Here is a 24,507-nt window from a genome sequence, read left to right as displayed (position 1 = left end):
CCACCACGTCCCCCATCCCTCGGCATGGTCCCGCTGACACCAGGGGTGCAGAGGCCGGGTCCCTTTGCAGTACCCTGGGGACTTGCCCGAGGATGCTGCCCACAGCGGTGGCAGAGGAGCCTCCCGCAGTGCAGGGACCCCCCCCCCCAGCAGTGTCCCCATCCCTGGGGACGGCCAGGCCCTGCCACCTCGCCGCCTGGCACGACGCGGGGCATTGAGGGACACAGCGCGGCTTTGTCCGCCCCGCGCCCGCCGGGCAGGGACCTGTTGCCCTCTGCAGGCTTCCCCAGCCCTGTGCCGGCTCCAAAGCCGCAGCACCCAGGGGAGATGGGGTCCCGAGGGAGATGGGGGCACCCGGGGGAGCTGGGGGCACCCGGGGGAGCTGGGGGCACCTGGGGGAGCTGCCCCCATCTGGATCCCTGTGTCCACCCGCATCACTTGGGGACCCCTCTGCAGGCCCCTGCCTGGGGACCGTGCCCGCTGGAGCCCCGTCCCCTGTCCCACGCAGGGGACGTTGCCCCTGCCAGCACGATTCCCACCAAAACAGAGAAAACGCCCGGCGCACCCAAGGCTGGAAGCAGGTGCCTGGGCTGGGGGGGCCGGGCGGAGGCAGGGGGACATCACCCCACCCATCCCGCCTCCCTCATCGCTGCGGGGCACAGCCAGAAGCAAACACAGCCCAGGTGGGCCTGGGGGTCCCCAGAGCCACCGCAGAGGGGCCACCCATGACCCCCCCGCACCCCCAAGCCGCTCTTTTCCTATCGCAAAGCCTTGCCCCCCGCCTCCCAGCCCTGCGTGTCGCTGCTCTGCCCACGCAGCACCGAGGGGCTGGCAGCCAAGGGGTGCTGCTGGGGGGGCCGGGGCGGGGAGGGACGGGGGCTAGTCCCTTTAAGGGGGGTGGCTGTCACGCAGAGAGCCCTTTTCTTTGCTGGAGAGCGGGACAGGCACCCAGAGGGGACAATACAGGGCGAGGGACTGCCAGGAGAGGAGAGGGCTCGTCCCAGCCGCAGACAGAGCCGAGGCAGCTGAGCGCACGGGGAGCGGACCAAGTCCGGCGCCATGGGTGAGTATGGGGGACGTGGGGGGGCTGCACACGGGGACAGCTGCCACACGGCGCTGGTGGCACGGTCCTGGAGCAGAAAGGGACCATGAAACCTTCCCCCGGCACCAGCAGGCCCCGGGGCACTCGGGTCCCCGCGGCCGGCAGCCCGCGGGGAGGAAGCCTCTGGGTGGCGGGGACGGCGTTTTGCTTCCCCAGGCCAATTTCTGGCCCCGTTCTGCCTCCCGGGACACGTCCCACCAGCCCTGCAGCCCCAGGAGGGCTGGAGAGCTCCCGCCCGGGCTGAGCCCTGCCACAACTCGTGCCGCTTGTGTGCCCGCAGCCTCGGGGCGGCGGGGGCACTCCGGCGCGTTGGTTCCCCCACCGACACCGGAGCCAGTAATCACGGCACGTCCCCGTGGGTCCTGTCCGGCCCCGCGGCGGCTGAGCCGAGGCACGAGGCCCGGGATTGTGCCGCACAAGGGCTCTTTCTCTCCTCCCTTCCCCTCCCTGCGCTTTCCCATTGCGGCAGCAGCTTCCCGAAGCCCGCGGGGCCGGGGCTGTGGTGGGGAGAGCCCTGCCAGGCCCTGCCGCATCCACGGGGCCGCTCGCCAGCCCCAGCCCCGGGGCACCTGCCTCGATGTTCCCTGGCTGGCATTTAGGCTGGAAAAAAAAAAAAAAGGAAAAAGGGAAAAAAAATAAAATAAAAGAGTTGGTTTGTGCCAGCACCCCGCTGCGCGCAGCCTTCCCCACGGATCCGACGCAATTCAGGGAGCATCACTGTGGGAAGAGCCGGGGGTGACAAAGTGGGACCCCCCCCCCCCTTGGTCCCGCCGTGCCCACGCCTGCCCCGTCCAAGGCAAACAGGCGGGGGGGGTCCCAGCGCCCCCACAGCGCTGCCTTTGTTCCCTGTTTGCTCTCGGCCCGGGGTGGCCGCAGGGGGGGCCGCGCCGGGACAATTCCCCATTGTCCTCGGTGCCACCGCGCGACCTTGCTCTGCGGGGAGGGGAGGGCACCGCTGGCCGGGCCCCCAAGGCTCCCTTGTCCTCGAGGGAAGGGAGAGGTGCTGCGGAGTCTGTGGGGGGGAGCGTGGGTTTGGGAACGCTTCCAGCGGTGCCGGGCGGGGGGGCAGGGACCCGAGCGCCTTTTCGGCATTCAAGGCACAACCTGCTGTGCCTGCCCAGGGTGTGTGGGCGGGTACAAACCTGCCCTGAGCCTGCCCACTCTCTGCACCTCCAAACCCAGCCCCGGCTGTCGGTCCCGCATGCCGCAGCCCCACTGCTGAAACCCAAGCGCTGGGGCTGTGCGAGCCGCACGCCAGCCCTCGCCCCCGCTCGCCCTGCCCACACGCAGGTGCCCGTGCCCTCCTGCCAACGAGCCGTCCCGGAGGGCTTACAGCCATTGCACAAGCGCTGACGTTCGGGAAGCAGCACGGCTCCTCTCCGTAAACACGCCTGCCCGTGCAGGCACCCGAGCTCGGTGTGCCATTCCCCTCCGTCTGCGCTGGCAAAAGCAAAGCCCCGGTATTTCGGGCCGCCGCTGCTCACGGCCGGGCTCTGCGGGCAGCAGGGAGCCCGTTAGCAGCTTGTTCACCGCTCCCGCTGGCATCACGCCGCATCGCCTCGCACCGCCGGGCTGTCTCGCCTCCCCGTGCACCCCGCTGCCTGCTGCAGGCAGGGCTGCCCTGTGTCCTCAGTGCCCCGTGCCGCTGTCGCACCTCGTCCCCAGGTGCCTGGAGAGCTCCCCGGGCAGCTGCTGGATTTGCCTCTCCAGCACCACAAGACGGCATTTCTGCTTTTTCCCGTTATCATCCCCAAACCTGCTGTCCTCCTCCCGCCTGCTCCTGAGCTGGGGCTCCGCGGGCGCTGAGCTCTGCCCGTCCCGACCGCCCCTCTCTCCCCGGCAGGTCTGTTGGAGTGCTGCGCAAGATGCCTCATCGGGGCACCCTTCGCCTCGCTGGTGGCCACCGGCCTGTGCTTCTTCGGGGTAGCGCTGTTTTGTGGCTGCGGGCACGAAGCCCTGACGGGCACCGAGCAGCTCATCGAGACCTACTTCTCCAAAAACTACCAGGACTATGAGTATCTCATCGACGTGTAAGTACCCTGCCTGCCGCATCGCGGGGCTCCTCGCGTCTCCGTCGTGCTCCGTGCCGGGAGGAGGTGGCCGGGGCTCCGCTGCCACCCGGTCGCTGCTGTCACCCTCCAGGGTTGCGGTCGGTGCCACTGCTGGAGACCCCGGGCTGTGTTTGCCCCGGGGCAGCCTCACATCAGTGCCGTGGCTGCATGGCAGGGCCCGGCGGCTGCTTGTTTCCTTTTCACTCCTGTTCTTATCTGACCTCGCTAGGTGCCACGGCACGTGCAGGACGGCCGCACCGGGTAGGTATGGAGGGCACGGGGGGGCTGGCGGTGCTCTGCAGCCCCCCTCGGCACGGCTCTGCCCCAGCTCACCCCTCTCACTGCCTCCCCCTTGGGGACGGTGGCTTCGCCCCCGGGGGCTGCACGGGGTGCGTGGGTAGGGTAAGTCGCGGTGGGCAGGCTGCCCCGCCTGGGGCCGGGCACCCCAGCACTGCCTGAACATCCCTGCCCGCTCCTCTCCCCGGCAGCATCCACGCTTTTCAGTACGTCATCTACGGCACGGCCTCCTTCTTCTTCCTCTACGGAGCCCTGCTGCTGGCCGAAGGCTTCTACACCACCGGTGCCATGCGGCAAATCTTCGGGGACTACAAGACCACCATCTGCGGCAAGGGCCTCAGCGCAACGGTAACCGGGGGCCCGAAAGGGAGGGGAGCGCGAGGCCCCCAGCGAGCTCACTCTTTGCAGCGGGTGTGTCAGTGTTTGGGAAAGTGGCTAGGACATCCTGACAAGGTGATCTTAACCGGGGTTCGGCACCCCTTCGCGCGCCCACAGCGGGTTCGCCGCGCTCGGCATGGCCGAAGGGCAGGAGACGGCAGCCGCCTGGGTTTCGGGGCATCCCCAAGGGAAGCACAGCCCGACTGCCCTCCCTCAGGCTGGGAGCGTCCCCCAGGGACCAAAGCAGCTGAAACGGCTGTGGCTTTTGCCGGCAAACAAACTTCTTGGTGTTTCGGCGTCGGCTGAGAGAGCCGTGAGCATCCCTGCAAGGGTGGTGCGTGCTGGCAGCCCGAGGCTCTCCAGCCCCCGTGCCCGGTGTCCGCAGCGCCCAGGGACCTGTGACAAAGTGCCGGCAAATGGCGAGGGGAGCCTGTGGCCTCGGGGAGCGGAGGGGGACGGCTGCGGTTCCCTTCGGGGACGGTCGGGGTGGCGCCGCGGAGGGAGGGCAGGAGAGCCGCGCTGCCGAGCCCAGGGGTGTGCAGCTGCGCTCCCGCAGAGGCCGAGCCCCGCTGGCACGTGGCTGTGGGATTCCCTTGGCACGGGAAGCGGCAGCTGTCCCGCCGCCACCGGTCACCCCCATGTGCGTGTGACCGTCCCCGAGAGCCGGCCGGGCGCCCGGCTCGGGCTGGTGCTCTGCTGGGTGCACGGGGATGCGCCGGGCTCGGCGGGCGGTGCAGAGCCAGGCACTGGCAGCATCCCGGTCCCACGCCTGCCCCGCGCCCCCTCCTGCCTGGGGACCCTCGCGCTCCCCTGTCCTCATCCCAGGCCGCAGGGTAACCACGGCCGTGCCCTTGGCTTGTCCTGCCCCTTGCAGTTTGTGGGCATTACCTACGTCCTGACCATCATCTGGCTCCTGGTCTTCGCCTGCTCCGCGGTGCCGGTCTACATCTACTTTAACACCTGGACCACCTGCCAGTCCATCGCCAACCCCAGCAAGACCTCCGCCAGCATCGGCACCCTGTGTGCGGACGCGAGGATGTACGGTGAGTGCTGGGTTTGCTGCTCGGGGGCTGCGCTGCTCCCCCCGCACCGTTCCCGCTGGCGCTGCGAGGGAATGGGGCTGCCAAGAGGGACCCAGAGTGGAGAGGGGACGCAGAGGATCCGGGGGGGTCTGTGCCTCGGCTCACCCCGCTCCCCGCGGCTCCCCAGGCGTCCTGCCCTGGAACGCTTTCCCTGGGAAGGTGTGCGGCTCCAACCTGCTCTCCATCTGCAAGACCAGCGAGGTGAGCGCCTTCCCACCGCCCTCCAAAGCCCCAGCGGGGCTGAGGGGGGACCCGCAGGTGGCACGGGGATGGTGGCAGCCTCTAGGCTCGCCTCCCCGGCTGGCAAGTGACACCCTGGGAGCTCACCCCGTCTTCCCTTGCAGTTCCAAATGACCTTCCACCTCTTCATCGCGGCCTTTGTGGGGGCTGCTGCCACGCTGGTCTCACTGGTGAGTCGGTGCTCCCCCTGCCCGGCCATTCTCCTCCGCCCAGCGAGGATTTGGGGGCAGAGGACGACAGAGGTGGTGGGCAAGGACGTGACAGAGCCCGTGCTTGTGTCGTTTTCCGGCACATAAGTGCAGACGGCGAGCTCAGGTGATGAGAAGGTAGCAGGAGAGGCAGCTGCTGGAGGGGGCCTGGAGGGGCTTTAGGGGGCTACCGGGGAGAGGTCCTGCTGCCGTGCACCAAGTCCTGTGCCTTCCCCGACTGTCCCCTCTCCGTGCACCACAAATGGCACTGCGGCGTCGCAGCGGTGCGGCAGGGCCACGGGGCTTTCCCCAGCACGCTGGCCGGGCACTGGGACGAAGGGGTGCTGGCGCTGGGCGCAGGGGTGCGCAGCGGGCTCACCCCGGCTCCCAGGCTGGAGCGACCTTCTCCTCCTCCCCCTCGCTCACTCTCCTCCTGCCCGCAGCTCACCTTCATGATCGCCGCCACCTACAACTTCGCCGTCCTCAAGCTGATGGGCCGAGGCACCAAGTTCTAGGCTGCGAGGTGGAGCCCAGCCAGCCAAACGCCCTTCTTTTCTCTAACCCCGAGGCTTTAACACTGCAGCCGCCCGACACCAGGTCTCCTGCGTTAACTCTGCCTTCGCCGCTGACTCCCCTCCTCTTCCTCCCTCGCATCCATCGTGCTGAGCGTGACCAGGAAGGAGAGCTTCCCACCAATGGACACCCCTTCGTGCACTTTTCTCTCTGTGCTCATCATCGGTAACCGGTTCGCTCTAGGGCCAAGCCCTTCAAAACCAGCAAGAGAAGAGGAGGGACTCACTCCAGTGTCCCTGGGATGAGCAAAAGCCTTCGTGCTCCTGGGAGGCAGAAATCCCTGTAGATTGCTCTAAGAGTAGCAAGAAAGAGGCTAGAGAGAAAAGGAAGTTGGCCAAGTCTCAGTACCATTGCTAGAGACTCTCCTGGAGCTGACTGCCGGCACCTCTCGTGGATGGAGGATGAGAACAATTTTTTTTTCCCCTAGTAAAGAAAGATGAATTTACCCCAAAGTGCCTGCTGCAGCCAAGGCAAAGGGCGTTTAGGGCAAGGATCTTCCCGTTGCGGAGAAGAGAGCGCTGACCCCGATGCTGATAAAGCCCGTGCCCCTAACCCAGCTGCCCCTATTAAGCCTGAAGGAGTTTGGTGCCTGTGGACAAAGGGGACTCTGAGCTTTACACTCCAGCACCGCCGGGGCCCCCAGCATGGGGCAGGGCAGCAGGAGGCGGCAGGTACGTGTGAGGGGGGGCTGCCCTGAGAGCGTAAGGCCAGAGCAGTCCCTTTTGTAGGACAGGACACCCCTCCGGACTGCTCGTCTCCGTGTGTCGTGTCGCCTAACAGCTGCGCACGCCAAACTCGGTCGTTCCTTCACAATGGTGCTCTTCTCTCGGGGTGACGTCTGCTTCTGTAACGTTTTGCTACGGCAAAGATCTCGATTTGTTTCTCATCTGTGCCAAACGTAACGTCCCCTCCTCCTGCCTCCCTCTTCCCTCACTTTATCCTTTTTTTTTTCCTGCAAGCCAGGACAGCCGTCTTGTGTCTAGCCACGTCGGGAAGGACTGGCAGCATCTCGTTTCCAGTCGAAACCCACGAAGAAGGGCAGGAGGGCGGCAGCTCGGTGGGCAGGGGGCTGAAACACGGCCGTTCCCCGCACACCAGCCCCCGCTGGCTTCCCCAGGGCAGGGCGCAGCGGGGCGAGGAGCTGGTGGAGAAGACCTTTCCCGCAGAAGCCCGAGGGAAGCCCTCTGGCCGGGCGGTGTGGGTCCATCCCTACCTGCCAAAAAGCAGCTCCCAGTCCTCCCCGACAACTGGAATTTTGTTTTGTCCTTCCCCCACCTCGTGTTAACGCTACGCTTCATGTTTATTTATTGGAGAAACTACTTTCAGTAGCAGACCGTAGCTCCACCTTGCATGGATATTTTTTTTTTCGGTGTCTGTATTATTAATATTTTTCTAAGTGCCGATTTCAGCAGGGGCAAGGATAAAGGGGCCGATCTGCTGAGCAGAGCGTTCGAAGGATCCTTGCTGCTGGATGCTGAATTAGGTTGGCCAGGCTACCAACGCACACGGGCTGGGGAGGGGGAGATGCCAGCTGGGGCCACGGGGTGGGGAGAAACCAGTCAAGATCTGGGAATTCACTTCAACGCCATCTCTCTTGGGGGTTTGCTGGTTCGTTTATTTTTTCTTTCGTATTGATTTAACAACAAATAACCAGACCCTCCTTCCCACCCTTGTCCCCAGACCCCAAACACACACACACACGCACACGTGCACACACACAAACACACACAAAGAGCGTTAATCAACTGAAAGTGTTTCCTTCATTTCTGATCTAGAATTTCAACTTGTTAACAAGCAATAAAAAGGAGCAAGTTTTTAGAGACTTATCTTACAAGATGTATTTTATAAAAATTAAAGAAAATAAATTAAAATTAAGAACATTCTGAACAAGGTATCTGTCTGCGTCTGTTTGTTGCTCTGGTCTCTGTCTTCCCCGCCCCCCGGGGAGGGAAGGGGAGCACTTGTCCACTCCACACGTGGGCCCGCAGCCCCTTTCTCCTTCCCACCTCATCCAGGGGGGCCATAACCCCAACCCTGACTCCAGTACCTTTGTTCCCAGCCCTTATCACCACTCTCTCTCCTCCAGACACCCAGAGGGAAGCTGGGGTTTTCAGGAAGCTCACATTTGGTGAGGTGCCGCTGCCCTTTAGGGCCCTGCTTACGCGGTGCCAGCCTCTGCCATGTCCCCTAATGTGGCACCCGTAGCACGGACACCACGAAACAAATCAGCACGGCTCGGGCACACGAAGCTTGCAGCACACGATGCACGTGGTACAAGCACGTCCAGAGCCCCTCAAGATGAGCAGCTCTCACTTGCAGCGAGCCCTGGTTGAAAGAAGGTGGTCTCATCTGGGCACAAGGGCAGACCTGACAATTTCAGGGTCCTGTAAATCCGGGTCCTGTGCTCTGTGGGCAGCTGGCGGGACATTTGCTGCCAGGCCGTGAGCAGTTTGTGCGGGGCTGGTGGCGTGGAGAGGTGGGATGGAGTAGTTCTGCTTGCACTCGGACGAGTGCTGCTCTTTGAAGCAGGTTTCAAAAATAACTGATTCAAACGCTGCTCTTCTTGGAAATCCCCCCCAAAACAGCCTGTTTCAGGTCATTCCCTCCAGGAGCAGTGCTCTGGAGCCCTCCGGGGAGCGAGGCTGTGGAGTGATGCTCCCAGCCTAGGGTCAAACCCCAGCACGGCTCCTGTGGTGGGAGGAACTCCAGCCCAAGCCTCACTCTCCCCCCATTTCCCCAGCTCCAGCCCGCTCCGTGCAGCACCGAGGTTTCCCACATGGCAGGCCGGGGGAGGTTTAGCCGCTCCCCCGGCTCCACGCAAGGCCGTGCTTGCACCCTGGCCTTGCCCCGGCTCGCAGAAACCCGCGGGGCTGCGGCCAGCATCAATGGGGCCCTTTGTTCCCCGCGTTCCCAGATGCCAGCACCCTCCTCTCCCCACGCTGAAAGGGCCCTGTGTGTGCGCGATCAGGCCGGGGAACAAAACCACGTCTCTTTGCGGGGACAGGGACCGGTGCCCCCCCGCGCGGGGTGTGAGGCTTGGGGACGGCAGCGCGAGGCGGCGCGTGCAAGTGGCCAGCGAGGCCAGGAGAGCGGCCCGAGGGCCGAAGGACAGACACATGTAGCCTCCTCAGGGCTCCTGTGGCCCCGGCTGCGGAGGGCAGGGACCAAATCCTGTCTTGTGATGAACCGGCCCAGCGGGAGCTCTGGCAGGGAGCTGCCTGCACCGTCCCCAGGCCTAGCGGCTGAGGCACGGCAGCGGGTTGCTCCCACACGGCCGCGCCGCAGAAAGGTGCCGCTCCCCAGGCTCCCTCACGGGCGCCTCCCCCGCAGCGCCACGGCGGCTTCCACCCAAGGAGGCTGAGCAGGGCAGCGCTCTGGCACGGGGCAGGGGACGAGCCCGACTAAAGGCACCGGCACTGCCCTGTGCAGGGCGAGCAGGAGGCACGGATGGCCGGGCAGGGCCGGGCAGGGCCCCAGCGCCATCCCCTGGGCCGCTCCCGGTGCCCGGCCCTCCGGCTCCCCCCCGCGGCCGCTGCCGGGGCCCCGCACGGCCGGAGCCTGCCTCAGCGCTGGGCTGTGAAGACGAGCGCGGGGCTCGGGGACAGGACCCGGCCCTGGCAGTGAAACCACCATTTCCCTGAGCTCTCTGTCCCAGCCGCCACGCTCCCTGAGGCTTGCAGGCAGCCGCTGTCAGCGGTGCCGTCGCCTCCCCCCGCAGCCCTTCTCAGCCGAGCGGGGGGCTCTCCTCACCCCAAAGCACAGTGTATCAGTGCCGCCACAGCTTTCCACCCATCCTCAGACACAGGCAAGAAAGCATGGACCCAGAGAGCACGTTCCTATAAACCGTACAGCTGCAAGAACCCCCCTGAGGAGCTCTCTGCTATTGCTTGCAATGCCCAGATGCCTGTGAGGGGACAAGCCTCGCTATCACCCCTGCCTCTGCCTCACATTTTTGTAAAAAATACCGCACACCAAGTGAGTTGGTGATTCTGACGGCTTTAGGTAGATCCTCGCTGGCGTTAGATGCTGCCTCACCAAACCCTGTGACTCCTCCGAGGCTGGGACCCTCCGCCACCAGGTCACGTTGGCTTTTTCTCAGCTGTATTTTGAAACGGCGGAGGAGGCTGGAGGCCCTCAGATACTCCAGCATACATTTAAAAGCAGAACTTCCAAGGACTTGAAACCATATCAATGCCTCTGGAATCACAGATAAGCAAGCAGACATGAGAGAAAAAACAAGCTAATGGTTCTGCCAACAGAAACAGTAGGCAAGGACTCTGCAAGCACAAAGAAAGCCTCCCAAAATAAGTGACCGTCCTGGCAGGACGGCGGAAGAGAACAGCCCCCGTATGCTGATTTCTGTCCCAGCATCCTATGGAAATTACGTCTGGTTACAGCCCCCTGGAGCATGAGGGACCGATTCCAAGACTGCAGGAAGAAATCAAAGGAAAGCATAGCTTGCTGAGAGCCCAGGCTGAAAATTAAAATGTAGTGACAGAAGGAAGCAGTGTGGAGCATTTCTGTTATGAAAGTGTCTTCTGATGTGCTCTTGAAAAGACAAAACTGGTCAGTGGATTCAGTTTGTAAATAAGTTATATTTACTCAACTACTGTTCAGGAATAACCAACACCTTTGTTTCAAATTTAGTGACATCTCTCAGCCAGTTGCCACAACCGACCCAGCTTCACGTCCCATTCAGGAGAACAGTCACTGGCTTGAACTTTGATAAAACAAAAAGTCAACACTTTCTGAATTCACTCGAGTACATCCATGTTTTATTTGCTTAAATAAAGGTAGAATCTCAGTTTTACAATTCCAGTTCCGTAGCGATAGCAACAACTGCAGCAGCATGAGTGGACACAGGGAGGGGACAGCTGTTGGCACTGAACTTTGCAACAAAGAGTTCAAGATCCTGGCTCCTTCGGAAATTGTGCGTATCATTTAGAATAAATTAAACAATTTAAATATATTATACTATACTTTTAAATGGATTTTTAAAAGCACATAAGCCTAATAAAATATTTTTGTTTTAAAAAGGCAATCCAACATCTGTTAGAAATAAAAGATGCTGTGCAGCACCCTCCAGGGAACACACACTGTTTGCACAGCCTGTGAACCACCAGGCTCTCGAGCTTCAGCCAGGAGCATCAACACGCCCCCGAGGCACGGCAAACAGCACGCTGTGCGTGTGTTCCTCCTGCACCACAGGCTGCTCAGTCCCTGCCCTCGCCCACCAGAGGTACAGTCCTCACAGAGATCACAAGATCCGTGCTGGGACAGGGGCAGTTTCACCTGCAGGGAGCTTCCTCTGCAGCCCCCATGCCAGGCTGGACAGCAAACAGGAGCCTTAGCCCAGATGGCCTCTGTGGGAATGAGCTCCAGTGGAACGTGTCTGTTCGGAGCAGAACCACAGGTCACAGTTTGGGATCTTGAAGGAAACATTAAGCTGTGTTGAACTGAAGAAAAATCTAAAGGTAGGTGGAGGTCAGACATTGTTAAATAAATAGTAACATTAATTTTAAAATCCTGTAAAAATATGTTGCACCTACAGAGGCAGAGCCTTCTCTTATACTTCAAGGGACCTGAATTTCCAGAGGCTGCAAGCGCTCCCTATCCATTCCTGTGAATGTGAGCGTTCAGCCCTGTTTAGAAATCAGATCCCCCCAAAGCACTTTGTGTTAAAGCTTCAGCCCCTTCCACGTGTGGCTGCCCTGTGAGCAGGGCAGGATCACCCTGAGTTCTCAGAGGAGACACCCTGCAAGTTCAGAGACTGCTAGGGGATGGGGATTAGCTGCCACCAGCCAGTGTGAGAGCCGAGACTCTCCTGCTCTAAAGCAGAGTATATGAGGCTGCTCTACGTGAGCTACGCGACTTGCTATCCAGTAGCTCATCACAGTGGGAACTGCATTCAGCAGCTAGCGGATACACACTCAGGAAAGCTCTTCCCGTGACAGGCTCCTACGTGCTTACAGGCAAAGTCATAGTTCTGAACAAACACTCGCACGGGAAGTTGCAGGACATGAGGTTACAATGGCAAATACAGCAGCCAGCAAGCGCTGACCTCTCTGCTACACACAGATAGCTCGGGACTAACACCTAGCAGGGGGCAGGAGCTGGGATTAGCAAAGCCTGGCATCCTTTCCTAGAAGGCTTCCTGCCCCCCCACGTTTTTCAGCCACCTTGACCAGAAGTGGAATCAGTCCAGATCTCCCCACAGTGGCCTGAACTCAGCTGCCATTAACAAGGGCCAATTAACTGAGCAGACATTCGCTACCAGTAGTATGTCAGTTGAGTTACAGACAAAATGTATTTGATTCTCCTGTAGGGAGCGAGGGCCAGGGCAATGGCGTGAGTTAACTGCGCTGAGCAGCACTGTCCCTGACAGAACAGGTAATAACGTTGCAGCATCTAAATAGGAACATCTATGTTAAAGCAACCGAAGATGCTGACCCACCAGCTAACGAAGCACGGTGGTCACCGGCCCCACGCACAGAACGAGCGGATTTAACAGCTGACCACGCATGAGCCGGCCACCTGCGCTCTGAGGAGACATCCCCCACACCTTCCATCCCGTCTGCCAGAGCACATCGCCTGGACGCAGCGATTACTTCTGGCAGAAACCAGCTGACGACTCATGCTCCAGGTCTCCTGAACTCCCGAGCAACTCTAAACCCTTTGACGTGACCTGGAGAGCATCCACATCGGTATTTTTCATCCAGGGCTATTCAAGATACGAGAAGCAAGATCTGGTGTTGAGCCTCCAGAAGAGACAAGGAAACATATATTAAACAAGCAGCAGCCAGTCTCTCCACAAAACAACACCCACACAAGACAAAGTTAAAGGTGGGGAAAAACAGACCAGAAACAGGCAGCTACGAAGAAGTGACGCTGCAGCATTCGGTTTCTTCTGTCCTTTGTATGTTGTTTCGTAACAATTCTTAGTACAATTAGTCTCAGGACAGAATGCATTGATCCCAAGGAACAGATACACACATCTCACCGCTCTAGTACCTGGCATTCTCACAGTCGTGTGGGCTACAGCCTCCCCAACAGGTTTCACTCCGTATGCTGAGCAGACTTTCCTTTGGCAGTAAGGTCATGAGTTTAGTGGGTCTAGTATTTTTTTTGAGTTCAGGACTAAAATACTTCAAAGAGTGTCTGGAGCGCCCTCAGCTTTGTTCTGCAGGCAGTTCTCGGTACAGATCAAAATTCACTGTCTGTAGGTTAACCCAGTCCTTTAAACCTGCTAAAACAGGCAGAGATGGAAGCAGGACTACATTCGCATGCTCTCTGACAGCTCCCTGCTGTAGATACACCCTTTGCGCCAGGAAACTCCAGCCAGAATTCAGACGGTAAGGCTGCACGCTCCCCAGCAAGCGAACCACCTATTGTCCTTGTGGCCGCCCGCCTCAGAGCGCCTCAGAGCTGCCCGCACTTATTCCGATCCAGCCGCCGGTCCGAGCGACGTTCCCGAAGCAGCAGCCTCCCTTAACAGCAGGAGGACCCCGACTTGGAGCTGGAGTGCAGGTCAATGGTGTGGCCCAGCATGCAGTGCTCTAGCTGCTCCTCCACCGCCAGCACCTGCCGCACGGCCTCCTCGAAGGCCACCGCCACGTTGGTGTCATCCTTGGCGCTAGTCTCCAGGTAGGGGTAGTTACCGTTCTCCATGCACCAGGCCTGCGCCTCCTCCATGCTCACCTGTCTTTCAAGTTTGTCGATCTTGTTGCCCAGAACCACGAAGGGGAAGTGTTCGGGGTCCTTCACGTCAGCGTAATAGACGAACTCCTTCTGCCAGTTACCGAGGTTCTCGAAGCTCTGCCGGTCGTCCACGCTGAAGGTCAGCAGGCAGCAGTCGGCTCCCCGGTAAAAGGGGGTTCGCAGGCTCTTGAATCTCTCCTGTCCCGCAGTGTCCCAGATCTGGAGGGTCACAAAACGCCCATCCACCTCCAGGTCCCGGTTTAAGAACTCCACACCAATCGTGTGGAAAGCCTGCGAGTCAAACTTGTTGGTGACGTACCGGTTCATGAGGGAGCTTTTCCCAACTCCACCATCCCCAAGCAGAATGACCTTTAAGAGCAAGGACTTCCCACTCATTGCAGCAGGACGGAGTGCCACAGGACCAAGGCAATCTACAGAGTTCAGAAACACTGCCAGATAGCTATTTGAAGCACAAATTCTGCAGGAAGACACCCAGCTGAGGACCTAGAGGTCCTGTCTCCTGTAGCGAAAGACTGACTTGGACTCCGCATGCACTTAGCAGAGCTGAAAGAAGTAAATCCACACCCCTGGAATCTCTCCCAGTTGTTCTGGTCCCCGTCAGAAATTAAGCAGCAGTGTTGAGACTGGTGCACACTGGAATAAAGAACGCAACATTGGTGCTCCTCGCCATTATGCTGGGATTTCCAAGAGGTTTAGGGAATAACTGCAAGTCCATACTAGATTTCAAGAAGAGTACTATAACAGCAGCCTTCTGCTATTGTCCGATCTCTACATTACTTCAGGAAAAGTACAGAGTGAAACTCCAACTTTTGGATTTTGATGCAGGTGCACAGGATAGAAGAGAATATGGAACTGCCATCCCCACTTCTGAACGAATTTTGTAAATAGGAGAAAAATCTCTTACTAGAACACCCAGTAGAGCTGGCAATTAGGCAAGTTTTCCGGCACACAATTCTTCCATCAGGTCTGAAATGGAAGCAGCAGGTCTCCACACTAAGAGCAAGGTGAGAACAGCTGTTGAGCATTAGTTACGTATTAATTCCACTACATTTGAAGAAAACTTTGTGTACCTGAAAGCTTATCTAGTTTTGCCAAACACACCATCGCCTGTTAAACATCTCTTCTTGTCTGTGTCCTCAGGCTAGCACAGAAACAGCAAAATACCACCAGGGATCACCACCACCAGGCCTTCCTTTCGTACTGTACAACCCCTCGCTAAATCATTTCTCCCATCTGACTGGAAGGATGTAAGTGATGTCCAGGCCTAACATCAATACAAGTCATCCAGCAAACCAGTTCTTAATCACCCCGAGAACGCTGACTCACCTTAGAAGTGGAGCTGCGCTTGTTTTCTGTGCATGAGCTCTACAGCTCGGAAGAGGTTTCCTGGGCACAGAGACCCGGCTTCTCTGCTGCTCCTTCTCGGCAATGCTGTTCGCAGTCCTCTTTGCTAGGGCACAGGTGCAAGTTCACATTGCAACAAGCCCAGCACCACAGCCTCCTTAGTCAGCAGCCGCAGGAAAAAGGCCAAGCGCCGACCGGTCCTCCCCCTCCCAGGGGCATTCTACGAGTGAAGGTAAATGCCCGACACAGAAGAGGAGATTTGTTTTGCTGCTGTCTGTACTGTACCTGCTTTAGAAATACAGCACTTCTGTCTCCAGGACTCTCCAGGGAATGCCTTCCTCCAGCATAACAGTCGCTAAAAAGAAACAAACATCCGTCAGTGAGGTTGCCATAGCTGGGCTCAGCGCACCGCCTTTGAATCTGTAATGCTGACCCAGGCCGGACAAACAACAGATGAGTTCTAGGATGCTGAAAGCACGGCGCTGATAACTGGAGTAAAACGGCCAGGTGCTGAGGATACAGTTCCCCTTGCCATTGGTAAAATGGAACGCTGATCGTTTCAGACTGGGGCAGGATCAGTAAGTACATCGTGGATGCTAAACCCCAGATAGGATAGAATACAAGGAAGCAGCTCTGGCACGCGTGCACAACCTGTATCTCACCTTGATTTGGAAGAAGCCGACAGCCTGACCTGCCTACCCACGCACTCTGGAACCTGACCCGAGGACGGAACGTGTACCTGAATCCGCTAGCCCAGGGAGCGAGGCAGCTGCCGGGAGCCCGGTGTGGAAGAACGGAGCGTGCCTGGTGGGGAAGGGGAAGGGAGCGTGCCCGCTCCCCCCCGCCGCCATCCTCCTGGAGGGGCACGGTCGCGCAGCGCTGCCCAGCGACCCAGACCCGCCCGGGGCCGGCGCAGGAGCACCTGGCGCTGCTCAGCTCGGCTCTCCTGCCCCTTCACGGCAGATCTGCGTTAGCGGCGGGGGCCCTGCCTAGCTGGGTTCCTCTTTCCGCAGCTCTCCCAGCCGCAGAGCCCAAATCACAAACTTCTGCTCGGTCCCCGCGGCAGGCGGGCGGCCTCGCCGCGGGCTCCCCGCTCTCACTTCCCCAGCTCGCAGCCGGCCGAACCGGACGGGCCTGGGCCGGCCGAGGAGCCCCCAGCGGGACGCGACAGGGCGGGCCCCGCCGGGCCCCCTGGGCTGCCGGACCCCTCGCCCTGCCTCCCCCAGGCCCGTGATGCCCGAGAACCACCGCCGGGCCCCGGGTGACCGGACCGGGGGCAGCGGACGGAGCCCCACGGCCTCCCGCCCTCCCCTTCACCCTCCCGGCTCGGAGCGGCGGGCAGAAGGGCCCCGATCCCGCTCCCCCCCCCACCCTTACCGGCCCGGCCCCGTCCCGGTGCCGCCGCCGCCGCCGGGGGGCAGGTGCCGGCCCCACCCCGCGCATGCGCGGCGCAGGCGCCCTGCCGGCGGGCGGGGCCGTGCCCTCGGGGGGCTGAGGGGGAGCCCCGCGGGGGGGGGGGGGGCTGGGCCGCCGGGGGCAGCGGCACCCGGGCCGCGCAACGCGGGGCGAGGGCACGCGGGAAGCGGCCTCCGGCCCGCAGCGGGGACGAGGCGGGCGGCCGCGGGGTGCGGGTGGCCCGGCACGTGGCCCCCTGCTTCGGCCGGGCCTGCCCAGCCTCCCCGAGGCCGGGCCGTGCCGGGCCCCGAGCGGCAGGGCGGGGAGCTCGGGGTGCACCCGGCTCGTTGTTATCCCGGGCTAAGCCCTCGCTCAGCGGGCTGGGTAAGCTCCCGTTCGTAAAGCCGGCCTCCCGGGCGTTATTTCGAGAGCAGCAGTGACTTCTCGGCTCCCGGGGAAGGCGTTGGGTGCGTGCTGAGCGCGGCACCCGGTGCCGCTAGCCACCGCGGCCGCTGCCTCGCCCGCTGCTCTCGCCGCCCCGTTACCGCCGCGTCCCCGCGGCTCTCCTCCTGCACGCCCGCACACACCTGCACCGTGCACGCCCTGGGCACGCCCGCGTGGCCTCCCAACCACCTCTCCGTGCAGGTGTTCCCTCGCAGCTCGTGCGCGCAGGGGAGCTGCACGGGTGGGAAGCCGGGGGGCTGCCTTAGCTTAGTGTGGTGGCAACACCCGCGAATATCCCCTCCGTGCAAACCCGTGGGGCCAAATCTTCCCCCGTCTGAGTCAGAGGGGACGGGACAGTGGAGGGGATTCGGTGCCCATCCCGGCCATAAGCCCTGATCCGAATTCTCCCCGTGCTGCTGATCACCAGGTATTTGTCTTGCAGGGCCTGGATTCCTCCTGCCGGTGACTCAGCCGCCTCCTCCCTCCTCCGCAGCGCCGGCCACAGCTCGCTGCCCGATAAAGCCATGGGAGGAAACCGCCCCAGGAGCAGCGGGACGGCCCAGCGGGAGCAACGCGGATATTTCCAGGACGTACACGGCCCCCCCCGGCACCTGGCCCTTCGAGGAAGGTGCAATGGCATCGTCTGTGCCCGTGCTGCCAAAGCCACGGTGTTTTGGGGGGACCTCAGCCTGGCAGGCATCCCAGCCTCCCACGCCGCTGGCAGCCCCGTGCCCATACGTGCTGGGGCGAACAGGGAAGGCCCAGGGAGGGAGGGAGGGACAGGGTTGCTGTAAAGGCCTGCTCTGTAATGGTTCTCCCCTTACAGGCTAACCCTCTCCTGACAGCGGGGACATTTTGGGTGCTGGGTTGCAGCACGGACTTTTCCTTGTCCTTACAGGTGAAGGTACGGGGTTTGGGCAAGGCAGCCGGTACCTCCCCGCGGTGATTTTGGTGGGGATGTGGGTGAGCTTGCTCGTTTCAGCAGGGCAGGGGGTGCTGAAGCAACACAAAGGCGCTGAACCCACTGCCTGGCGCTGCCGGGGCCGGTTCCTGACCCGTCTGTGACCCATCCACCACCTGCTTTGCGGAAGGGGCTGAGAAGCTCTGTGACGGGCAGGAGCAGCTTGCACGAGGGGCCTGGGGGCCTCTCCCCAGCAGGGGCGATGGTGACAACTGGCCGTTACTGGGGGAGCAGCAGCAGTCCCCTGGCCGCCCTGAAGGAAACCACTAGTCCCGATGGAGCGATGAACAGCTGCTGACACCCCGGCACGTGGGGATGGCCATAAGGCAGCCCCAGCAGCGCGGGTGTGGGGTCGGTACACCCAGGACAGGGACATCGGGGTGCTGCAGGGGGCACAGCCACCCCAGCGTGCGCTGAGCTGCCTGCCACTGCCCTCACCCCACAGAAAACCCCACAGCGCCCTGACGCCGCCCTGACGCAGCGCAGCAACACCAACCTCGCGCCTCCAGCCCCGGCCGTTCTGCTGTTTGCAGGGTGAGAGCAGTGGCAGCCCCGCAAACAGCGTTATTTGCAGCCCTTGGTGTGGGGCGTGGGCGCAGGCACGGCCGGATTGGTGCCGCACGGGGACGGGTACAACAGTCCCGTGTTTGTCCCCAGCTAGGGACACCAGCCAAAACTTAGCTGGCAGATCTGCCTCCACCTCCTCTGTAAGCAGGCACAGCAGCCTGCGTGGTGGCCCCAGAGGCCAGGTGGAGGTGACGAAGTCCTGTGACACCTCAGCAGAGGCCTGGGGGCACCAGCAGAGCCCAGCTCCCCCTCACCCTGCAGGACCAGGAACAGCTTAGAGGGTACCCAAAGGACCGAGCCCAAGCCACCCTTGCAAGGCTGGAAAGAGCTCCTTGAGCCGAGGGTGGCTGCAGGTGAAGGGCTGTGCCAGGCAGCGAGGGGAGAGCCCTGCCCTGAGGACAGAGCCGGCACCCACGGGAGCTGGGTGGCCCAGGCACACAGCAGGAAGGCCACAATTAACCTCTGATAATGCACCAAGGAACCACGATGGCAAGGGGACAACTGGTGGCACGAGTTGAGCCCCACAGAAGCCTCAGAGGGGCACCAGCACACCCCAAGCTCTGCCCCCCCAGGCCACCAGGAGTGAGCCCTACACACACACCAAGCCAGACCCAGCTGGAAGGAACCACACCACGGCCCTTGGAGCAGCACCAACCTCCAGCAGAGCCCTTCCCACCCCCCAGGGCATGCAGGCCTGCACCTGAACCTTCACCAGGGAAGAAAGCCACAAGCCAGAGGTAAGTCATTATATTTTTTTTTTATTTTATAATAAACTTCTCATTTTTCCCCCAAGGAAGACAAAACTTGTGAGTGAGGCTACAGAACACCGTCAGTGAAGAGTATGCGAGACAGACCCAGGCCATGGCCCGGGCCAGAAGAGATCCCACTCCCCCACGCAGAAGGGGTCCGTCCCCAGGAGCCTCCATAGCCCTTGCTCATCTCCCCACCGCACGAGAGCGAGATCAGAGCTGTCAACAGGCGGCAGCTGTGCAGCAGAGATGGGGTTAGGTCAGGCTTTCGATGGACTGAGGGGGCCACGCTTTGTCCCCCCCACCTGCCAAAGCTGCCAGCAAGGTGGGACAGTGGGTTAGGTAATGCAGCTGTTTTCTATACATGTAGATGATGTAAATTAAAAAAAAATGATTTAATTCAAAGCAAAAAAAAAAAAATCAAGTGCTCTTCCCACCAGGCCATCTTTCTAGGAAGACTTCACACATTCCTTTTCCTGCTCAATAGCTGAAAGAGAAGAGAGGGCCATTAATCTGGTGCTGTTTTGTAGGAACACCCACTGGAGCTGGTTGTAGAGCAATCACTCAGGCCCTGGCAGCCAGTTTTATTGTTTGAACCCAAGTGGCAGAACCAAATGCCTCAGCTCACAGGGTGATGGGGCACACTGGCCACCTGCCCCATGCACAGGATGGTGCCCACCGCCACCACGGTCACAGCAGAGCCTGGCCCTTGTCTCCGGGTCCCCAGGGCAGGCACAGGGAGTGCTGCAGCCCCCTGACGCCCTCACCCCGAACCCTCACCCCTCGCTCAGTGTTGTTCCTCTGGGTCAGAGCCCAGCTGCCCAGAAGCGCCTCTCCCCACCGAATTCCTCAGCAGTGAGATCAGCACACGAGGACACCCACTCCACGGCCAACATCTGCCTCCCCGCAGCCCAGCACCAGGGCTCAGCTGCACCCCGGGGCCCCCCACCTCCAGCCACCCCCTGCCCACCACCACCACCAGCCCCAGGAGCCCCCCGCCGGTCCCCGCACTCACTCTCCTTGGAGGGCAGCGTGTTCTTCTCCTCCGTGTTGGTTTTCTTCAGCTTCTTCTTGTCGAATTTCTCCACCTCCGAGAGGTCCGGCTTGTCGCACATCTTGCCTGCGAGACGCCCCAGCTGGCTCAGCGGGGGTACCAGGGCAGGGAAGGGGGGGGACACCCGGGGAGGAGAGGAGGGCAGGGACCCCCCCCCCCCCCGGGCGGCGCAGACAAAGGCAGCCCACCCCGGGGCGCCGCCCGCCCGCCCCCCGCCGCTCCCGGCGGCGGACAATAGCGCAGGGCGGGGCCGGCCGCCGCCCCGAGCCCCGCGCCGCCGCCCCGCTCCCCCCCGCACCCACCGGGCCCCCCCCCCACCTTTGGGTGCCGCAGCCCGCACCCACTGGCGCCCCGCGGAGCCCCACCCCGGGCACCATCCGAGCGCGCGCCCCCCGCCTCCGGGGCAGCCCGAGCCCGCCGCGCCCCGGCACGGTGGGGCAGAGGCCGCGCCCCGCTGCCCGGCGCCCGCAGCCCGGTGCCGGCCGTACCCGGTGCCGCTGCCCGCCGCCGCTCCGCTACCTCGCGCCGCTGCTCCCCAGGTGAGACTGGAGCGCGCCGCGTGGGGCGGCGCCTTATATACCCCGGCCGCCGCCCAGCCCGCGCGCCCATTGGCTTCCCGCCGCGACGCTGAGCCTCTTGGGAAGTGAAGTCCGTCCGCTGGCCGCCGCCGGTGATGCGAGGCCGTTCGGAGAACTACGTTTCCCAGCGTTCCTCGCGGCGTGGTCGGGGGGGCGCGTGTGTGAGGGCGTACGCGCGCACACGCCCGTGTGCAAGCAGACACACACAGACACCACACACACAGAGACAGCGCACACAGACCCCCCCCATGTGTACACACCACACTCAGCCCCCCCCCATGTGTACACACCACACTCAGACCCCCCCCATGTGTACACACCACACTCAGACCCCCCCCACGCGTACACACCACACTCAGACCCCCCCCCATGTGTACACACCACGCAGCCCCGGCCCCATGCACTTGCACACCCCCGTGCCCCTCACAGCCCCGCTCCCCTCACACCCTCGCGTGCCCCCACACGCAGGAAGCCTGGGGGCTCAGGTGTGCCCAGGGGGACAGCGTGGGGTTAGTGTGCCCCTGCCCCCGAGGCAGCACGCCCCCGGCCAGGCACGTGCCCCGCTGTGGGGCTGTCGCCCAGCAGCACCCCCAGGAGCACCCCCAGGAGCACCCCCAGGAGCAAAGGGGCCACCGACGGCTTCTCGGGGAACGTGGGTCAAAATGTGGGGCCTGGCCCCGTGGGGGCTCGCCCAGCCCTGCTGCAGAGATCCCTCGGGACGGCAGCGGGGCAGCAGCTGCGCTGAAGCGGCTCTCACACCGCCCCTGGCCCACGAGCCTCTGGCCAGGCTTACTGGTGGTTTTGCGGAGAAAATCCCCAGCAAGCCCGAGGAAGCATTTGCTTCGCATTTTTTAGCTGAAAGGCTGCTGTCGTGGGAGGGGGATGGAGAGTTCTGCATGCCTTGGGCTCTGAATTAAACAAATCCCAGTGTCTGGCATGCACACAAGGCAAAGGCCGAGACCTACGGCCACGTCCTAAGACGCGGCTGCTGTTCTGAGACGTTTGGTTGGGAGCAGCCTCCATACAGCTCTCTCTGGGGGAGGGAAGGGGCTGCAGGCAAAGCCCCAGGCCAGGCTGCTCCCGGAGCAGCTGTGCTTTAGCACCGCAGCCCCAGCCCCTCGCCGGTGCCAGGTTTTGGGGTGGCATGGCAAAACGTGTTGACTTTACGAGCCCCACGGCCAGGAGCAGCAAGCCCGGGCAGGGCTGGCCTCTGTGAGCATCCTTCCAGCCCTCCCTCCAGAGCCTGCGCTGCAAAGCCCACCGTGAGCTGAGAAATGGCACATTTCTCCCGCACGGCTGAAAGGAAAAAAAACCCCACCCAGTTTCAAAATGAAAGCAAGGAAATCCTTTTTGCCTTTATGCAAATAGGAAGGCAAGTGCTTTACCTTGTGTTTACTCTCCAGCTGTGCCTGCCTCCCCTCCAGCTTCCTCCTCTTTCCCTGCCTGTTTTCCTCACGCTTTGCAGATACTGAACAGTCTCTGTTTTATCTTTTGTCCCCAGCAGCCACAGAGCGTGAGAGCACCCCGTACCCCGTCCTCCCCACGCACAGCCTCTCGCCTGCCCCAGCCGAGGAGCAGCACCAGCCCCGTGGGACGCACCGCATGCCCCCGACAAGCTGCGGCGCTTTGCGGACCCCGCGGCCTTTGTCTGGGCACGAAGCGTGGCGGGGGCTTTACAGGCACGGGCAGGGAGCTCGGTGCCCCCCCTTCCCCCCCACAGCCCCGCAGGCACCCACCCCTTGCTCCCGCAGCGTTAAAGCTGACCCGTGGCGTTTCCAGCAGGCGAGATGTGGGGCTGCTGGGGCGCTGTTAAATCCCATCCTGCACAAAGAGCGAGCGTATATCCCAACAAGAGCTTTATCCCATGACAAATTTGCCAAGCCTCCCCTAACCACACAACCTGCTTCTTTCTCCCGCGTTTTGGCATTTCCGCTCTCAGTAGTTTATAATGAGAGAACTGAGACATCAACAGGGAGGAGGAAAGCGAAAGCAGCCCTGACCCGAGATAGAAAGGAACAACCGCCAGCCATTTTAGATGAGTTCTAAATCTCCCACAGAACAAGGCTTTCAGGGCTCTGATAGAGGCTTGCTGATGGCCATTTCCAGGAATGCTTTATTTCCTTCTCCAGGAATAAGGAGGCAGGACGTTTTCTGTATCTGATCAGAGGGTTTTTCCAGCCTCTTGCCTAGAGGGACAGGCACAGTACCACGCCACAACCCAAATCCCCTTCAGCTGCAGCGGCCTGGCTGTGAGCCAGCCCCCCAACTCAGGGGGGCCAGTTTACTTTTTCAGTTCGTTTTTAACCCCTGCCTCCTGCCACCATCCTCTTTTCCACCATGGAAAAAGCTGGGTGCCTCAGGGAGGCAAGGAGTAGGCTGGGGCTGCTGTGTTACACCAGGACATCGGCTCATTTCTCCCATGGATTTTGCTTCTCCTTGTGCTTGCCAAGGCAGCAGTTTCAAGAAGAGCTTTGTTAACTCTTCCTACTTCCCCATTGCTCAACAGCAGCAAGGCAAACTGTTCATTTCTCCAGATCACAGAAACACCGAGTGTAAGAGATGAGAAATCATCTTTACACTGCTAGGGAACAGCGAGAAGTGGTAGGGAACTGAAGTGCTGGTGAGAACAGCCTGGGATATGCCTCATCTTGCTCCAAACAGCAGCCAGGTCCTGCTGCCTGCAAGGCACAAATGGTTAGCCCAGCTTTCCCCGTAGCCGAAGGCATTCCCAGCCCGTGCGTTACCTTCAACTGCCCTGGCAGGTGAGCTGGGCAAGGACACAGGACTTCTCTGCGATTGATACATCCCTTTCTGCTGCTGCTTTTACATCAGGTAGCAGCCTGACAGACAGGAGCAGCAGCAGTCCCTGCATCTGCCCGCTGCAGCCAGCAGCACACAGCAGCACCGTGCCTGTGGCCGTGAGCTGCTGAAGCTCCATCCTCTTCCTCTAGCTCCCCCTCAGCTACGGAGCACAGGGAACGACCCACTTGGGATTTTCTTCTGAGGAAGCGAATGACTTGCTTCCTATGGTATTTCATTAGCAGCTGTAAAGAAAGCCTGTGAAAACACTGCACAATTCACCTCTAGAGCACTGCGTGTTCCTTATTTACTCCAGAGGCTGCCCAGGACAGGCTGGGGAATTGCCTTAACCACAGCACACAGCTCAAGTTAGCACCAGCACATCACGGGGGGGGGCAATGCTGCTGGACTGACCTTGCTTGGACTGACAGCTGAGCACCCCCATCCCGTAGGGCACTGCAGGAGCTGAGCGCCTGCTGCTCACAAGGCAGGGGCTGCTTTCCGCCCAGCCAACCCCGCAGTGAAGGGATTCCCTTACCACAGCTGCCTGATGCTACTTTTGTGACTGCCCTGGAGGGGAAGAATGCTCTAATCCTCCTAGAGGCATGTGTGAAAAACAATAGCACCCTGTGCTTTAAGAGCACAACGGTCACTGCCAGTCAGCCAGGCTGTCTTCAGATAGGTTCAGCAGTTTGAAAATGTTTTAAACCTTTATCTGTAAAGCTCATGTTCTCGTTTTCTTTAAGGAAGATCAAGTCTGCTACATCACCCTGATGAGACCCACACCAACACCACCACTGCCACGCTGCCAACTGAGCGGGGGCAGAAATCCAGTTTGGGTATTCAATGACCAGTACTGAAATATTTTAACAGAGGAATGACAGTAGTGCTCTTCAGCAAAAGTCTACCTGAGGCCATGGCTCCTGAAGCAATGGTTCAATCTAGGGCACGAAGACTGCTGTAAGGTCAAAGACCTTTCTCTAGAA

At 61.1% G+C, this 24,507-nt stretch overlaps 3 protein-coding genes and 1 long non-coding RNA gene across 11 annotated transcripts; 2 read left to right on the top strand and 2 right to left on the bottom strand.

The window, feature by feature from the left end:
* The first annotated feature begins 909 nt into the window (after positions 1–909).
* On the top strand, positions 910–7,798 carry PLP1 (proteolipid protein 1). Of its 2 annotated transcripts, none has more exons than XM_083797815.1 (7): positions 910–1,063; positions 2,946–3,132; positions 3,642–3,798; positions 4,703–4,871; positions 5,038–5,111; positions 5,255–5,320; positions 5,782–7,798. In XM_083797815.1, the coding sequence occupies exons 1-7, from the start codon at positions 1,060–1,062 to the stop codon at positions 5,851–5,853; spliced, it is 729 nt and encodes a 242-aa protein (XP_083653941.1). In that variant the 5' UTR covers positions 910–1,059; the 3' UTR covers positions 5,854–7,798. The 2 variants fall into 2 exon arrangements, with proteins under 2 accessions (XP_083653941.1, XP_083653940.1); XM_083797814.1 differs by having other exon boundaries at positions 3,642–3,903.
* A 2,871-nt stretch (positions 7,799–10,669) lies between these two features.
* RAB9B (RAB9B, member RAS oncogene family) lies at positions 10,670–16,454 on the bottom strand. 6 transcript variants are annotated; one of them, XM_083797828.1, is made up of 4 exons: positions 16,352–16,446; positions 14,957–15,329; positions 14,535–14,623; positions 10,670–14,263 (listed from the first exon to the last, which is right to left on the bottom strand). In XM_083797828.1, the coding sequence occupies exon 4, from the start codon at positions 14,003–14,005 to the stop codon at positions 13,400–13,402; it is 606 nt and encodes a 201-aa protein (XP_083653954.1). In that variant the 5' UTR covers positions 14,006–14,263; positions 14,535–14,623; positions 14,957–15,329; positions 16,352–16,446; the 3' UTR covers positions 10,670–13,399. The 6 variants fall into 6 exon arrangements, 5 of the variants coding, with proteins under 5 accessions (XP_083653954.1, XP_083653951.1, XP_083653952.1 ...); XM_083797825.1 differs by having other exon boundaries at positions 10,670–14,623; positions 14,957–15,080; positions 15,260–15,329; positions 16,352–16,427; XM_083797826.1 differs by lacking the exon at positions 16,352–16,446 and adding an exon at positions 15,714–16,307 and having other exon boundaries at positions 10,670–14,623; positions 14,957–15,080; positions 15,260–15,329.
* Positions 16,455–16,510: 56 nt separating this feature from the next.
* On the top strand, positions 16,511–19,551 carry LOC310881086. Of its 2 annotated transcripts, XR_014572119.1 has the most exons (3): positions 16,521–16,753; positions 17,256–18,308; positions 18,914–19,551. It is a non-coding gene; the product is annotated as an uncharacterized lncRNA (long non-coding RNA). The 2 variants fall into 2 exon arrangements; XR_014572118.1 differs by having other exon boundaries at positions 16,511–16,753; positions 17,256–19,551.
* On the bottom strand, positions 19,080–20,788 carry LOC310881085 (thymosin beta-15A homolog). Its single transcript, XM_083797829.1, has 3 exons — positions 20,633–20,788; positions 20,106–20,210; positions 19,080–19,577 (listed from the first exon to the last, which is right to left on the bottom strand). The coding sequence occupies exons 1-3, from the start codon at positions 20,751–20,753 to the stop codon at positions 19,540–19,542; spliced, it is 264 nt and encodes an 87-aa protein (XP_083653955.1). The 5' UTR covers positions 20,754–20,788; the 3' UTR covers positions 19,080–19,539.
* Between the last annotated feature and the right edge of the window lie 3,719 nt (positions 20,789–24,507).

This window comes from Anser anser (genome assembly GCF_964211835.1).
Source record: "Anser anser genome assembly, chromosome: 13".
NCBI classification, from domain to species: Eukaryota; Metazoa; Chordata; class Aves; order Anseriformes; family Anatidae; genus Anser; species Anser anser.
This window is presented reverse-complemented; position numbering and strand designations above follow the sequence as displayed.